This window comes from Trichosurus vulpecula, chromosome 2, assembly GCF_011100635.1.
Source record: "Trichosurus vulpecula isolate mTriVul1 chromosome 2, mTriVul1.pri, whole genome shotgun sequence".
Lineage (NCBI taxonomy): Eukaryota > Metazoa > Chordata > Mammalia > Diprotodontia > Phalangeridae > Trichosurus > Trichosurus vulpecula.
In genome coordinates this window covers 34,591,796-34,605,561 of record NC_050574.1, presented here as the reverse complement: position 1 = coordinate 34,605,561, position 13,766 = coordinate 34,591,796, and the positions used below count along the sequence as shown (strand labels likewise).

The window sequence follows — 13,766 nt, the reverse complement described above, 5'->3', positions numbered from 1 at the left end:
GTCTCTGGTATCAGTGGCATAGTGCCAGGCCCACCCCCTGTGGCTCTCCTGGGCCTCCCCCTGGAGAAAGAGAGGGAAAGGAAGCTGAAGCAGTCACCTCCACTGCCCTCAGCCCTGGCCCGGGGCAGCCGAGAACTCCCGGCCTGTTCTTACGTGGAGGCCACCGAGAGCTCCCGAGCAAAGATGTCCCGAAGCGTATCTCTTGGAGAAAAACTCACCCCTACCCTGGCAGAGTCCTGCCAATCCCTTGGATTGAGGAGGCCTCTGTCAATGGGAGAACTCTCAGCAGTGGGGCACGATGGTTTGCCAAACAGCACCAGTGAGCTGAGCATCAGGGAGGGGGGCCAGGGCCTGCCCCTCTGGGGTAATCATGAAGCCCGGGCCAGCCTGCGGCTGGACCTACCCAATGTCTGTGACCAGCTCCTGAAGACTCCCCAGTCCCCGCCCCCTGCCCCAGCCCCTGGGCCTCTTGAGACAGATCTAGGGAGAGGCTGCTCTCTGGCCACTGTGCAAACTGCCCCAGCAGCGTTCCTGGCCAGTGATATGCCTGAGATGAAGGCCACAGGCCTCTATGATCCCGCCTTCCTCCAGAGGCTGTTGGGGACTGAGCCACCAGCTCAGGCCCGCACCATGGCCCCAGCCACCATAGAATCTCTGGGGCCTGGGGCCATCAGTTCTGAAGCCCCTCTCTTGGAACCTCTCCCTGGTGAGTGTCACTGCCTCAGGGACTCAGGAGGGGCCCTCCCCTTACCCTGTCCCCGGCTGAGGCCCAGGGTTTCTAGATGGCCGGCATTCCAGTAGAGGGCTGCCCCATAGGCCCTGGCACTTTCACCTCATAATTATCTTTACCCCTTCAGTCCCACATGCTGTCATTGTCGGCCCACTCCCCATCACTCTCGGTGTCTAAAATACACTGGGGCCCTTTGTCACTAGCCCTATGCCCTCATGTCCATCCTGAGGATCCCCTGTGCTCCCAGCCTCCATGGGTCCAGCTCAGCTCCTCTCCCAGGAGACCATGCCTTCTTTGTCCTGGCCTCCCAGCTTACTGGGCCTGCTGGCTTTGGGGAACCTCCTTTTGCTGATGGGGCCTATCCTCTCTCAGTCCCCCAGCTCAGCATGAACAACGTGGAATGTATCATCCAAAAGCTGCGGGGCAGCTTCCAGGAGGCCCTGGACCTTTACAACCTGGTAAGGGCTGGGAGTGCTGAGGGTCAGTCCTGGGGCTGCTGAGGGAAGGGGGTGGAGATCTGGGCCTTCACTCAGCAAGTGGTCCATCTTTCACTCTTGCTCTCTGTCCTCCGGGGATTTTCCCTGTGGCTTTCTCCTGCCCCATCCTCTTCCCTGATGACAACTTCTGACCCTACCCCCATCCTGATCCTGTGCAAGCCTGGCTGCTATGGTCCTGGGCCAGAAGAGGGCTGGTGGCTTGATACCACCTCATTTCTCTCCTCCCAGGTGGTTTCCAGCCCCCAAGTGAGCGGGGAACAGCAGCAAGTCCAAGCAGAATTGTCATCTACCTTCCAGTGGATACGGGGCCAGCTGGAGGCCATGGCCTGGCTAGGGGGGGAGGAGGTGGCCCAACCCCCATCCCCACCCTTGTCTCCAGACCCTTCCCCAGCACAGGGCCTGGCTCTGGCCCCAGCCCATGCCCCAGCCTGGCCTCTTTCCCCTTCCCCCACAGCCAGCCCAGCCCCAGGCCTCCCGTCCCCTCTGCTGTGGTCCTTGCCCAGCTCAGAGGTCCGAGCCCTGTTGGAACACTACTCAGAGCTGTTGGTGCAGGCCGTTCGAAGAAAGGCGGGTGGCAGGGAGACAAGGGCAAGCCAGGGGAGCAGGGCCTAAGCCTCCTCGAACACCACTAGCCCTTCTGGGGGTCAAGAGCCAGAACACTGACATGACAACCTCTTCCTTCTCTGCTCTGCTGCTTTTAAGAAAATGTCTATTTTTTGGAAAATAAACAACTTTGATGTGAGTGGCTCCTGGTGCCTCGTCCCCAACCCCCAACCCCCCAGTCTTTCATCCTAGGGCAGCTTCTTTGGGCAGCGGGGCCTTTCCCCTAGGCCCTTCTCTTCCATCTGGTGACTCCATAGAACCTCAGACTTAGAAAACACCTTAGAGGTGGTCTGTCCTTCGAGCTTCTCCCTTCCATCCCCAGCACCTGCCCCATGAATCTTATCTATAATGGTCCCAGCCTTTTCTTGAAGATTGCTCCAGGGGCAGAGAGGTCATGCCTTCATCACCTCAAGAGACAGTCCATTCCACTGTGGGGCAGCTCAGATGGTTAGGAGGTCCCTTGTATAACACCTACATCTGTCACTAACTTTCTCTGACTGTCCAGCGGTTCCAGTTCTGCCCTTTGGGGCCAAGTGGAGCCCAGGTCCTATGCCCTGTATCTTCTCTCTTCACCCTTTCTCAGGGGGTGGTTCAGAGGCCCCTCCCCAGGCTTCCAGTTGGCCAGCATCCCCCTGCCCTGTGGCCACACCATAGTGGAGGAGGCCATTCTCTGGCCTGCCTTGTTCAGACACTAATATGAGGCCTTGGCAGTCACTTCTTTCCCACGGTGGCTTTTTGGTCCTTTCTCCTGCTTTCTAGCCCTATCTCCCCATAGCCTACAAACTTGTACATTTGATATTCAAAAAATAAAAAAACCAGTAGGACAGAGGCAGGATAGAGGTGATAGAGCATGGAACGTGGGCAGGAAGATCTGGGCTCCAATTCTTCCTCAGCCACCACCTATTACGGCCTAGGGGACATCATTAGACCTCCCTGAGCCTGCTTCCCCACCTGCAGAATGAAGGGATTAGACTAGATGACCTCTGGTGGTCCCTTCCAACCCTAGCTGTGACCTGATCTTCACTTGGGCCCAAAGGTCATCCAGAGAACTCTTGCAGGGCCTCGTTTTCCTCTTTTCCTTCCAGATTGTGGGTGTGGCTCCCTGGGAGACTGATGGAGGTCTGGAGCCTTATACACGATTCTCTGTGACAGGGAGATGACCCCAAGTGATTGTAGAAGTGTAGCTGTGCTTTCTCCAAAACTCAGTTCCAAGCCCCACCTAGAAAATCAGATCGCTCCCTCTTTTCACCCCACTGGGAGACAGCTGCAGTGATTTGAATAACCTCTCTCCAGAGACAGCTTCCTTAGGGGCCGTTGGACACTGTTCGGGGGCTGATTTGACTGGCAAACAGATCGCCCCCCCCAACTCCCCTCTCCCCGCCCCACCCTGGGCCATTGTCCATTTAGGGATTGGGCAGTATGATCCTTTAATGGGGTCATCCCTCCCCACCTAACTCCTCCACATATATTGCCAAGGCTTTCCTGCAGATGCCTCTGGGAAATGTACTGGCTTCCTTCACCCACAGTCTAGCATCCATCCTTCCTACCATATATTAGACTGTTTGCCCAGAGAAACAGCAAATATGCTGTCGGTGTTGGAGGGAGGGGGCTGAGGTAACTGGAGCCCAACCAGGGCTCTGTTGGCTGAGGCCCATCCCAGATTTGCATGGAGAGGATGAGGAGGTCTAGGTCCCACCCACCCTTTCCTAGAAGCAGGTGGGCAGAGCAGGAGGGCCACAGGAGAGGCCACAGCCACCAGCTTTCCGGTCTACCAGCTTGGGCAGTGGCAACAACGGCTTCCTGGTGTTCCCCACCTCTCACAGGACATGCCTCGATCCTTTCTGGTGAGGAGCTGCCGGCCCCAGCCTCGAGATTGGGGCCACATCACTGACCAGCACCGAGGAGATGCCTATATCCCAGGTAACAGCTGCCCTGGCAGCCCCCACGCCTGCAGGCAGGAGCTGGACTCCCGGCCCATCTGGAGGCAGATGTGCTAAGGAGTATGGAGATGTGATCGAGGGAAAGTGCCCTCCAACCTCATGCATTAAGCATGCTGGGTTACAGTGGAGGACCTCCATGCCAGGAAAGGGGGGGAATAAGCATTTCTTAAGCACCTACCATGTGCCAAGCACTGTGCTAAGTGTGTCATTTGACCTTCCCAACTACCCTGAAGGTAGGTGCTATTATGACCCCCATTTTGCAGTTAGGGAAACTGAGCCAGAGGTGAAGTGATTTGCCCAGAGACAGCTGTAGGCCCAGTTCTATCCACTGGCCAGGAGAGATGCCCTAAAGGAGAGTGTGGCATGTTGAACAGCCTAGATCCTCTCCCATTGTCAGGAGTCTTGGGGTATGGGGCACATGACAGCTATTCCCCCATCCCCCATTCCCTGGGCTGCAGGACAGGGCTTGGGACAAGATTCTCTTTCAGACTGCAACCTGGACAAAGGGCTGGCTGATGAAGGAGGCACTAAAGTGGGGCCCCTGGGCAGAGAAACCTCCACAAGCACCCCATCCTGCCTGCCACACAACAGTGGGAAGTCCCCAGCACCGGTGAGAGCCCCCGGCTCATTGGGCCACTTCAACAGTGTGTGTGGGGAGGGGTCCGGCCCAGGAGGTGCCTGTCTGAGCAGGGTCTTCCTTCTCTGCCCCAGGCTGAGCAGGGTCCTGCAGCAGGGCAGGGCCCCGGAGGGTTGAGCTGCCCCCTCTGCCCCAAGGTTTTCCCACTTCAACGCATGCTAACCCGCCACCTCAAATGTCACAACCCTGCCCGGCGCCACGTTTGCAACTGCTGCACCAAAGGTTTCCACGACGCCTTCGACCTCAAGCGGCACATGAGGACCCACACCGGTGAGGGGCAGTCGGGGCTGGGAGTGGGGAGGGAGGCCCCTGCGCCCCATTAACAGCCCCCATGCCCCCAGGGATCCGGCCCTTCCGCTGCCCCGCCTGTGGCAAAGCCTTCACCCAGCGCTGCTCGCTCGAGTCCCACCTGGGCAAGATCCACGGGCAGCCTCCGCGCTACGGCTACCGGGAGCGCCGGGAGAAGCTGCACGTCTGCGAGGACTGCGGATACACGAGCACCCGCACCGAGGACTATGTCCAGCACCGGGCCCTGCACCCAGGCGGCCCCTACCCCTGAGGCGGGACCCCCCCAAGAGCGGTCTGGGGGTCAGAAAGCCAAAAATAAAATGCTTTATTAAGAAACAGTGCGGGCAGTCAGGCTCGGGTCACTCTGTCCAGCGGTGGCCGCAGTGGGGGGCGGTGCACACGTAGTAGAGCCTCATGGCATCCTAGGGGAGGGACGGGAGGGCCAGCAGAGTCAGGCGAGCCGCCCCTCAACCCGGGAACCCTTCCCTCTGCTCTCCCCTAAGGTTGGGCAGGGGTCCCCCTTACCTCGGCCCGCGCGCTGTGGGACTGGAAGAACACAGCCTCCTTGTGGCCACACCTGGGGAAGGACACAGCAGGTGGGAGGGAGGGGGTGGCCCGGGCCTCCCCCTCCTCTGCCCCCAGACTCAGCCCCTAGGGTGGGTAGGGTACTCACTTCTGGCAAGGGTGGTCCTCCGTCCTTGGAAGGGTCGGGTCCTGCGACACATCCGCGATGATCTGGGTCAGCTCGCTGTGCAGGGGAGGGACAAAGGAGGATCCTGCGGGAAACTGAGGCCAGACCGGAAGTGACCCCCTCCCCCAAGGCCCAGCCCTTGGACTTACTCCACCTCGTGGGTGATCTTGTTCACATAGATGCAGCTGTTATCGGCTTCCTGCTGATAGTCACAGTTGCGACACTGCGGGGAAGGGGGTGGGAGCTGTCCTGAGTGCCCCTGGAGGGGATGGGGGGGGTCGCCCCGAGTGCCCCGTAGGGGGCGGGGCGGGCGAGGAAGAAGGATTCAGGATCACGATGTGGGTCTAGGGGACGGGACAGGATGGCGGGATCACGGTGACCAGCTGGGGGAAAAGGCCGAGGTCAAAGTGCATATGTGTGGGGGGGTCAGGGTCATCAGTGTGCGGGGGTTGTGGGCGCTTGGTGGGCTGGGGTCTCACCGCGTAGAGAAGGATGCGATTTTCCTTGTCCTCCTTGGGGTAGAGCATGTTGTTACTGGGAGTAGGAGGTCGGAGGTCAGAGATCATCGCAGACCCTGGCCTATTTGTGCCCCATCTACACAGAAAGGTCATCGGACCCAGTGCCCACCCCGCCCCCATCCCCAGCCCCCGAGCTCACCACTCCTGGCAGAAGCGGATTCCCACAAAACCCGGCTCGTAAGTTCCATCGGGCTCCATGACGATGGCAAACCGTCACGCACCTGGGTCCTACTGCGCAGGCGCAGCTACGGGTCGCGGGAAGGTCTAGAGCGAAGCTCCACCCTCCACTGCTCCGGGGGGCGGGGCCAATGCCCACGTGGGGGCTGCCTGGGCGGTCATCTGTCGTAATTCCCGTTTTACAGATGGGGAAACTGAGGGCCCACGGCTGCCTGCTTCGCGCCGGACCTTCGTGATTATCGTCACCCATCAGCACGGTGCTGCGGGGTGGGAAGTATTCCCGCCGCGGAGCCCCGAATATGTGGATGGGGTCCCCTGTCTGTCTACACCTCAGGAGAACCTGAGTTCTCCGCAGAGAGGCTTCCCCCACCTCGGGGAAATCTGGACCCCACCCTGTGCCGTGGGAGCCACGAACCAAAGAAAGAAAATGACTGCTAAGGTCATCTCCAGCCCTCTCAGCGCACAAAGTGGAAAACTGAGGCCTCCTGATGGGCCCGGGGGGTGGGGAAGAAGGAATGCGTGTCCCGCCGAAGGGGTACGGCGGGATCCCCCGAAATGTAGGCAGCTGTTGGGTGCCGCCCGCCCCTCCCCTCGGGGCGGGGACCAGCCCCAAGGGGACCACCTCGGCTCCGCCCGGGTTGGGGGGGGGGGAATGAATGGAAGGAGCGCCGTTCCCCGCCAGACGCTCCACCCCGCGCCATAGCGCAGCAGGCACGCGCCGCGCATGCTTCCTGGGGCTCCGGAGGCGGGCTCCTGCCAGGTCCCTCTCGCCGACTTCAGCCCGCCTGGGCCCTCGCCGAATGCCGCGTTCCCATTGGTTGTCAGGGTTCCGCTGCTACAGCAAGAGGATGAATTTCGTCTGAGGACCCGGATGAGCTTCACCATCTGAGGAAGGAGGGACGCTCTGGTGAGGAGGCGGTCGTTCGAGGAGAGAGTCGGGTGCCGATTGGTCTGAGTGAATGGGATCAAGGCGGTGATTGGCTAGTGGAGGAGTGCAGGGGGCGGGGTGAAGCTTCCAGGAGCTGTGGCTGTAGCGGTGGCAGAGGCAGCGGCGACGGCGGTTTCGGGCGGCGAGGCCTGAGGGGAGCGAGGAGGCGGCGGCCGGGAAGGAGCACCCGGGGCCGGGGGCCCTCCGCAAGCATGGATCTGGCCGGGGTGTCTGCGCCCACGGTCACCGTGTTTATCAGCAGCTCCCTCAACAGCTTCCGCTCGGAGAAGCGGTACAACCGGGGCCTCACTCTGGCTGAGTTCAAGGTGCGGACCCGGGAAAGGACTAGGGGGCGGGCGCTGGGGAGAGGAAAGAGGGGGCTGACGAGGGGGCGGGGCTGGGGAAGGGGAGATGGGAGGGGCCAGGGCTGGAGAGAGGGCGGGGCCTGGGGAAGGGGAGCTGGGAGGGGGCGGGGCCTGGAGACAAAAGGGGCGGGTCTTCTTGGGGTGGGGTAGAGGATGTGATGGGTCTGGGGGACAGTGGCGATCAATAAACATTTCAAAAACACCCGCTGCTACTGTGGTTAGTGCTGGGGGTACCAGGAGGCAAAAGACAGCCCTGCCCTCAAGGAGCTTCCAATCTCGGGGGAGGTCACAAGCAAACAGGGATAAATAGGAAATAATTAGCAGAGAGAAGGCGCTGAAACAAAGAGGGGGTGGGGAGGGCTTCTTGTAGAAGGTGCCATGCTAATTGGGATGTAAAGGAAGCCAGAGAGGTCAGTAGTCAGAGCCCAGGAGGGAGAGTGTTGCGGGCATGGGCCAGACAGAATGCCCAGAGCTGAGAGATGGAGGGGCTTGTCCATGCCAGTGTCACTTGCTCCTATAGGGGAGTAAGGTGCAAGAAGACCGACAAGGGGAGCAGGTGGCAGGTGATGGAGGGCTTTGAACACCAAACAGCATTTTGCATTTGATCCTAGAGGCCATAGGGAGCCATTGCAATTCATTGTTGGGGGGGGGGGCGGTCCTGACATGGAAGTACTTATGCTTTAGGATTATCACTTTGGTGGCTGTATGGAGGACAGGCAGACCCACCAGCAGCAGCTGCAATAGTCCAAGAAGTGTGAAGTGCCCTGGGCTTGCACCAGGGTGGGGGGGGGGGCAATGTCAGAGGAGAGAAAGGGGCTGATGAGAGATGCTTCAAAGATGACATTGACCGGCCTCAGCAACAGCATGAATGGGGAGGGGGGCTGAGAGAGTGAGGGGTTCAAGATCACTTAAGTTGGAAGCCTGGGGGACCAGGAGGGGGTTTTGCCCTCTACAGTAATAGGGAAGGTAGCAGCAGAGGATGGGACAGCTAGGTGGCACAGTGAATAGAGCACCGGCCCTGGAGTCAGGAGGACCTGAGTTCAAATCCAGCCTCAGACACTTGATATGTACTAGCTGTGTGACCTTGGGCAAGTCACTTAACCCCTGCTGCCTGGCTCTCTGCCGTCCAAAAAAAAATGAAAAAAAAAAAGCAGAGGGGGGTTTAGGAGGAATGATGATGAGGTCACTTCTGGACATGTTGAATTTCAGATGTCTATTGGACATCCGCTTTGAAAAGTCTGAAAACCTCTGATCAGAGGGTGTGATCTGGAAGAGAATCCAGCAAAGAAAAGGAGCAGTCACAGAGGGAGGAGGAGAACCTGGGGCGGGGGTGGGGGGGGGGTGCTGAAAACCTAGAGAGAAGAGATTGTCAAAGGAGAGATGGTGATCCACAGCGTCGAAGGCTTCAGAGGTCGAGGAGAATGAGATTGGTAAAAGGTCATTGGATTTGGCAGCTAACAGATCCTTGGTCACTTTGGGGAGAGCTGTTTTAAGAGGGTTAAGAAGAAAATGAGAGGAAAGAAAGTAAAGGTGTTTATTGTAGACTCCTCAGATTTAGCCCCAGATGGGAAGAGAGATGTGGGACAATAATAGCTGGTGGGAATGGAGGGACCAAGTGAGGGTTTTTTGAGGATGGTGGAAACCTAGGTGAGTTTCAGCCAGGGGACAGGGAAAGGCTGAAACTAAGTGAGAGAGTGGGGATGATAGAGGTGGGGCCGACTGCCAGAAGTGATGGGATGGAATGGGATTGCTTCTTCATGGTGAGGGGTGAGCTTTAGTAAGGATTAGGCCGCCTTGTGATGTGAGACAGGTAAAGGGGGAGAGTGGAAGTGATGAGCGATGAGGAAGATGGAGCCCACGGGGAACATTGAGGAGAAGAGGGCTGAGGTTTGAGCAGTGCCGAGTTAGTCAGGGAGGGGGTAAATGGATTTCCTGGCAGCAGGGAGCGATCAGCTGAGATTCTGTAACATAAATGTGTGGCCCCATGAAAGCCAGAGTGATATCAGTGAATGGTGGGAGTGAGCCAAGGTTCAGGTTGAACAAGGCAAGGTCTTCAATAAGATAAGGGGGTGAGGGGCTGAAGAGGAGAGAACAATACTGAGCTAAGGTGGGTCACCAAATTCAAGGGGTCAGGTTAAGTAACAGAGGATGGCCTGGGAGAGAACTCAGGGCCAGAAAGATACACAGCATATAGCTGCAAGGCAGAGAGAAGGGGGGACAATGGGGATCACTTGTGGGTGAGAATGCCCATCTCTGTGGGTAGCTAAGGGGGCAGGGAGGTCATGGGAAGGCAGTAACTAGGGTGCACATGGGAGGCCCCTGGTACGGGGCCAGGAGTTGGGAAGCTCAGAAAGACTGGGATGGGCGCTGACCCTTGACAAGTGGAGAGCAGTCAGAAAGGAGAAGTGAGAGAAGGCCGTTGGATTTGGTGCTGAAGATGTCACTGATGACTTCAGAGAGAGGAGTTGTGGTTGGACGATGACATTGGAAGCCAGAGAGCAAAGGGCTGATAGAACCACGTGAGGGGAGAGGAGGTGGAGGCCATCCTTCTCCAAGAGTCTGGCCAGGGGGTGGGGTGGAGGGACAGACAGACATGTTGAGGGGAATGGGTGGGTCAAGTGGGAGAGTTTTTAGGAGGAGGGAGCTAGGGGCATGTCAGGGCAGCAGGGAGGGAGCCAATAGAAAGGTCAGGATTGAAGATTAGAGAGTGGCCCCCCTCATCTCCAGGCTCAATACAGGGTGGCCCAAAAGACTTAGTACAATTTTCAGCTTTAGTAACTTAAAACTGCACTAAGACTTTTGGGACACCCTGTGTTTAAAAAAAAAAAATGTCCTTCAGAACCTGATGCCTTTCCAGTCTTCTCACACCTTACTCTGGGATCCAGTGACACTGGCCTCTTTGCTATTCCTGGAACAAGACCCTCCATCTCCAGCCTCCAGGCATTTTCCTTGGCTGTTCCCTGGGCTCTACCTCTTCATCTCTGTCTCCCCATTCCTCAAGTCCCAGCTCAAATCCCTCCTTCAGGAAGCCCCTCCCCCATCGCTTATCTCCAGCTCATTTCTTCTCTGGACCTTGTTTGCATGTTGTGTCCCTCATTAGACTTGGGGCCAATCCATAGTGAGTGCCTAATAAACACATGTTGACTGGCCTTGAGATAGTGGGGAGGAGAAGGGGAAGGCAGACCTGGGTAGTATAGGAGGGGGAGGGGAGAAGGAGCTTTTGGAGAAGGGCCTCAGTTTTTTTATGAGACAGTTCTCAGCTGAGACGGTGAGGGGAGAGAGCTGTGGAGGCTCCAGAGGAGGCTTAGGAAGGGCTACCATGGGAGGGAGAAGGTGGGAGGAGGGGGCCTGGGGAGGGAGGGAAGAGGCTGAGTGTGAAAGAGGACACAGGACCTGGGGGAGAGGAAGGCACATCTGGAAGACTCCTGTCCCCTGCCACAAGTATACAGTGTCCACCTTCCCTGATTCCCTTCATGTAACAAGCAGCAGAGGGTGTTCGGAGTCGAGTCAGAAGCCTGGGCTTCAGTTGTACCTCCTGATTTATTAGCTATTTGACCTTGAGCAAGACTCTTAACTGTTTGGGCCTTAATTTCCTCCTTTGTAAAATGCACTGTGGAGTCAGAGCCTTCTAAGGTGGCTCCTAGCTCTGACATGCCATGATTCATTATGAGTCCTCGTCCCCCAGTGTAAGCTGGAGCTGGTGGTGGGGAGCCCGGCCTCCTGTATGGACCTGGAGCTCTACAGTGCCGATGACCGCTTCTGCATGAAACTTGACCAGGATGACGCTCTCTTGGGCTCCTACCCAGTGGACGATGGCTGCAGGATCCACGTGAGAGATGTTTCCCTGCCCCGCTCCTCTTCCCAGTCCTTGGGCCCGTTGCCATATGTGACCCTGTGGCCCTTGGCTATGAAATCCCTGCTGGTCCTCACTGTTCAGCTCTTCCATGCGTCCTGCCCCAGGCCCCTACCCTCCTCCAGGTCCTAAGGTGATAGAGCTGGGAGGGGCTTGTCAGCCCAATCCCTCATTTTCTGTATGGAGGAGGGGGGCAGCTTGCTTGGAGGCATACAGGTAGTTAGGGACAGGGCTGGGCCCTGAAGCGGATCTTCTGCCTCTGAGGCTGGGGACATCCCCGATGACAGCCATTCTCTGTGTTTATGCCTGCCCCCAAAGACCCCCCCTCACATTTCTGACCTGAAATAAGACTTCATCATCCCCTGATGTTGCTGTGCTCGTGGCACATGTTTGAAGCTGCCTTCATAGATGGGGCCTGAGCCTTTCCCAGAGCCCCAGAGCTAATTCTCTGTCTCCCCGCAGGTCATTGACCGGAGTGGGGCCCGTCTGGGCGAATATGAGGACCTGTCCCAGGTGGAGAAGTTTGAGCTCTCCCAGTCAGCCTATGAGAGCAGAGCTGGTACTTGAGTATGAGAAAAGCTTGGGGGAGGAGGGAGCATTGGGAAGAGCCGAGAGGCCATGAGAAATTTGGGGGATGAGATTAGAAAGTGAAGATATAGAGGAAGGGGCCCAGGTGTAAATGGGAAGGAAAGAAAACAGGGAAGAGAAGAGACTCAGGGCCTGGATCACAGAGATGGGAGGGCAGGGGAGCTGGAGGGGCCTGGGGATTAGGAAGGGGTTTAAGTTTAGGGCAGTGACATCCTTGACCCCTGGCCTCCAGACTCCGTACGCTCCTTCCTGAAGCGCAGCAAGATGGGCAAATTCAATGAGGAGGAGCAGAAGCGGCGGGAGGCCGAAGCAGCCCAGCGACTCGCCGATGAGAAGGCCCAGGCCCAGGCCATTGCAGTGGGGAGCCGCTGCCAGGTGCAGGCGTCCGGCCAGCCCACCAAGCGGGGCACTGTCATGTATGTGGGTGAGTCAGCGGGCTGAGGGCAGCACAGAACATTTAGGTGGGTAGCATGGCCCAGTGGGATGAGGGTTGGGCTTGCTCCGGGCAGGGGCATTTAGAGAGTGGGCAGATCACTCCCCACCCCCCCAACCCAGCCTCAGACTCCTCAGCTGGTGAGCCAGTACTCATGAAGTATCTGCCCTGTGCCAAGCAGACCGTAGGGGCATAAAGATGAGACCCCTGGGCCTGCCCTTTGGGAGCTTCCATTCTGGCTGGGAAAACAATACATACAGCTTCTAAGTGTACGTGAACAAAGTGATTTCAGAAGCAGCTCGAGATTAGGATGTGCCTTAGAAAGTTGAGCTTTCTGGGAAACTGGAAATGTTAATAAACAAGGAGGAGGAGGTTTAATAAACGAGAAGGAAGAGGAAGGGGAGGTGCTGCCGAGCACGGACAGCTTGTGCAAGTCACGGAGGTGGGGGGTCGGGGGAGCCTGCAGTGATAAATGGAGATGAGCACAAAGGGCAGGGACACAGTCTGGCATCCATCTGATAGCAGAGAGCTGATTGAGGGGCCAACAGAGGGGAGGACAGGAGGTGACTGGGCCGGCTTCTGCAGAATGGGTCCATACCCCAGGCTAGAGAGCCGGGAGCCACCGTTGTTGTGGCCCTGGGCTCAATCAGGTCCTCACCGAGCGTCTTCTTGTGGGCAGGACTCACGGATTTCAAGCCGGGCTACTGGGTTGGCATCCGCTATGATGAACCACTGGGGAAACATGATGGCAGGTGAGGCGAAACTCCGTCAGGCACCCATCCCTCCTGGGTGGGTGGGTGTGTGTGCACATGTGCACGTGTGTAAGGGCAGCCCTGTGACCTGATATTCTCCCGTCATCTGCAGTGTGAATGGCAAACGCTACTTTGAGTGCCAGGACAAGTACGGTGCCTTTGTCAGGCCACACACGGTGACCGTGGGGGACTTCCCAGAGGAGGATTATGGACTGGACGATGATGAGATGTGACCCCCCTGGTGGGGGTGGGGGGTTAAACACTACTGGGGGGGGTTGTCCCCTTGGATGCAGCCTCCCTTTCTCTTCCCCACCCTCCAGCCTGGGCCCCTCCCTCCTCATCTGTGTCTGTGGCGTATTCCCTCCTTTCCCTATCTTGAGTTGTATTTTTTATCTTATTTTCCCCTTGGCTCTTGTGAGGTTGTGAGACAAGTTAATTAAATGCCTCTGAATCCCTTGGAGGCAGACTGGGTTCTTGGGGTGGGGGGGGAGTGTGGGTGGTCAGGGAGGGGGATGGTAGGGTACATGGAGGAGCCCCAGTAAGTCTGATGGGGAGGCTGGCCTTTGCTGTCCTCACATCTGGTCAGCCCAGAAGCAGCCCGTGACCTGCTTGCACCTGTGCCTTCAGAACAGCCTTTTGGGAGCTTGTTTTGAAAAGGAGAGAGACTGGAGGCAGGTGGTTCATCATCCTCAGTGTGGATTGATTTCTTGTTCTGCTGTCATCTCCTGCCTCTCCCAGAAGCCCATCCCACATCAGAACAGAAATG

General features: G+C 57.7%; 5 protein-coding genes across 6 annotated transcripts in view; 3 read left to right on the top strand and 2 right to left on the bottom strand.

Moving 5' to 3' along the window:
• Nucleotides 1-1,968, top strand: part of WDR62 (WD repeat domain 62) — a 37,744-nt gene extending 35,776 nt beyond the window's left edge. The window contains exons 30-32 of the mRNA XM_036746496.1: nucleotides 2-706; nucleotides 1,103-1,188; nucleotides 1,456-1,968. Coding sequence (XP_036602391.1) covers nucleotides 2-706; nucleotides 1,103-1,188; nucleotides 1,456-1,839 — 1,175 coding nt within the window. The 3' untranslated portion in view covers nucleotides 1,840-1,968. The remainder of the gene's footprint in view (nucleotide 1; nucleotides 707-1,102; nucleotides 1,189-1,455) is intronic.
• LOC118839020 (zinc finger protein 850-like) overlaps nucleotides 1-13,766 on the bottom strand; it is a 902,460-nt gene that overhangs the window by 768,160 nt on the left and 120,534 nt on the right. The window lies entirely within an intron of this gene.
• OVOL3 (ovo like zinc finger 3) lies at nucleotides 3,657-4,966 on the top strand. The gene is made up of 4 exons (XM_036747289.1): nucleotides 3,657-3,750; nucleotides 4,259-4,380; nucleotides 4,482-4,677; nucleotides 4,749-4,966. Exons 1-4 carry the CDS (start codon nucleotides 3,657-3,659, stop codon nucleotides 4,964-4,966), a joined length of 630 nt encoding a protein of 209 aa, XP_036603184.1.
• POLR2I (RNA polymerase II subunit I) lies at nucleotides 4,997-6,136 on the bottom strand. Of its 2 annotated transcripts, none has more exons than XM_036746478.1 (6): nucleotides 6,044-6,136; nucleotides 5,866-5,920; nucleotides 5,536-5,645; nucleotides 5,369-5,443; nucleotides 5,221-5,272; nucleotides 4,997-5,117 (listed from the first exon to the last, which is right to left on the bottom strand). In XM_036746478.1, exons 1-6 carry the CDS (start codon nucleotides 6,100-6,102, stop codon nucleotides 5,055-5,057), a joined length of 414 nt encoding a protein of 137 aa, XP_036602373.1. In that variant the 5' UTR covers nucleotides 6,103-6,136; the 3' UTR covers nucleotides 4,997-5,054. The 2 variants fall into 2 exon arrangements, with proteins under 2 accessions (XP_036602373.1, XP_036602374.1); XM_036746479.1 differs by having other exon boundaries at nucleotides 5,536-5,609.
• On the top strand, nucleotides 7,096-13,458 carry TBCB (tubulin folding cofactor B). Its single transcript, XM_036746468.1, has 6 exons — nucleotides 7,096-7,335; nucleotides 11,060-11,203; nucleotides 11,690-11,786; nucleotides 12,048-12,239; nucleotides 12,928-13,000; nucleotides 13,113-13,458. Exons 1-6 carry the CDS (start codon nucleotides 7,222-7,224, stop codon nucleotides 13,231-13,233), a joined length of 741 nt encoding a protein of 246 aa, XP_036602363.1. The 5' UTR covers nucleotides 7,096-7,221; the 3' UTR covers nucleotides 13,234-13,458.

What these genes read in the sequence shown, in the direction of transcription:
- OVOL3 (XM_036747289.1), top strand. Translation starts at nt 3,657, where the DNA reads ATGCCTCGATCCTTTCTGGTGAGGAGCTGCCGGCCCCAGCCTCGAGAT. An exon ending in AGGAGATGCCTATATCCCAG is followed by an intron (nt 3,751 to 4,258) that starts GTAACAGCTGCC and finishes ATTCTCTTTCAG; the next exon opens with ACTGCAACCTGGACAAAGGG. An exon ending in GTGGGAAGTCCCCAGCACCG is followed by an intron (nt 4,381 to 4,481) that starts GTGAGAGCCCCC and finishes TCTCTGCCCCAG; the next exon opens with GCTGAGCAGGGTCCTGCAGC.
- POLR2I (XM_036746478.1), bottom strand. Translation starts at nt 6,102, where the DNA reads ATGGAGCCCGATGGAACTTACGAGCCGGGTTTTGTGGGAATCCGCTTC. An exon ending in ATCCGCTTCTGCCAGGAGTG is followed by an intron (nt 5,921 to 6,043) that starts GTGAGCTCGGGG and finishes TCCTACTCCCAG; the next exon opens with TAACAACATGCTCTACCCCA. An exon ending in GAGGACCACCCTTGCCAGAA is followed by an intron (nt 5,273 to 5,368) that starts GTGAGTACCCTA and finishes GTCCTTCCCCAG; the next exon opens with GTGTGGCCACAAGGAGGCTG.
- TBCB (XM_036746468.1), top strand. Translation starts at nt 7,222, where the DNA reads ATGGATCTGGCCGGGGTGTCTGCGCCCACGGTCACCGTGTTTATCAGC. An exon ending in ACGATGGCTGCAGGATCCAC is followed by an intron (nt 11,204 to 11,689) that starts GTGAGAGATGTT and finishes GTCTCCCCGCAG; the next exon opens with GTCATTGACCGGAGTGGGGC. An exon ending in CTGGGGAAACATGATGGCAG is followed by an intron (nt 13,001 to 13,112) that starts GTGAGGCGAAAC and finishes CGTCATCTGCAG; the next exon opens with TGTGAATGGCAAACGCTACT.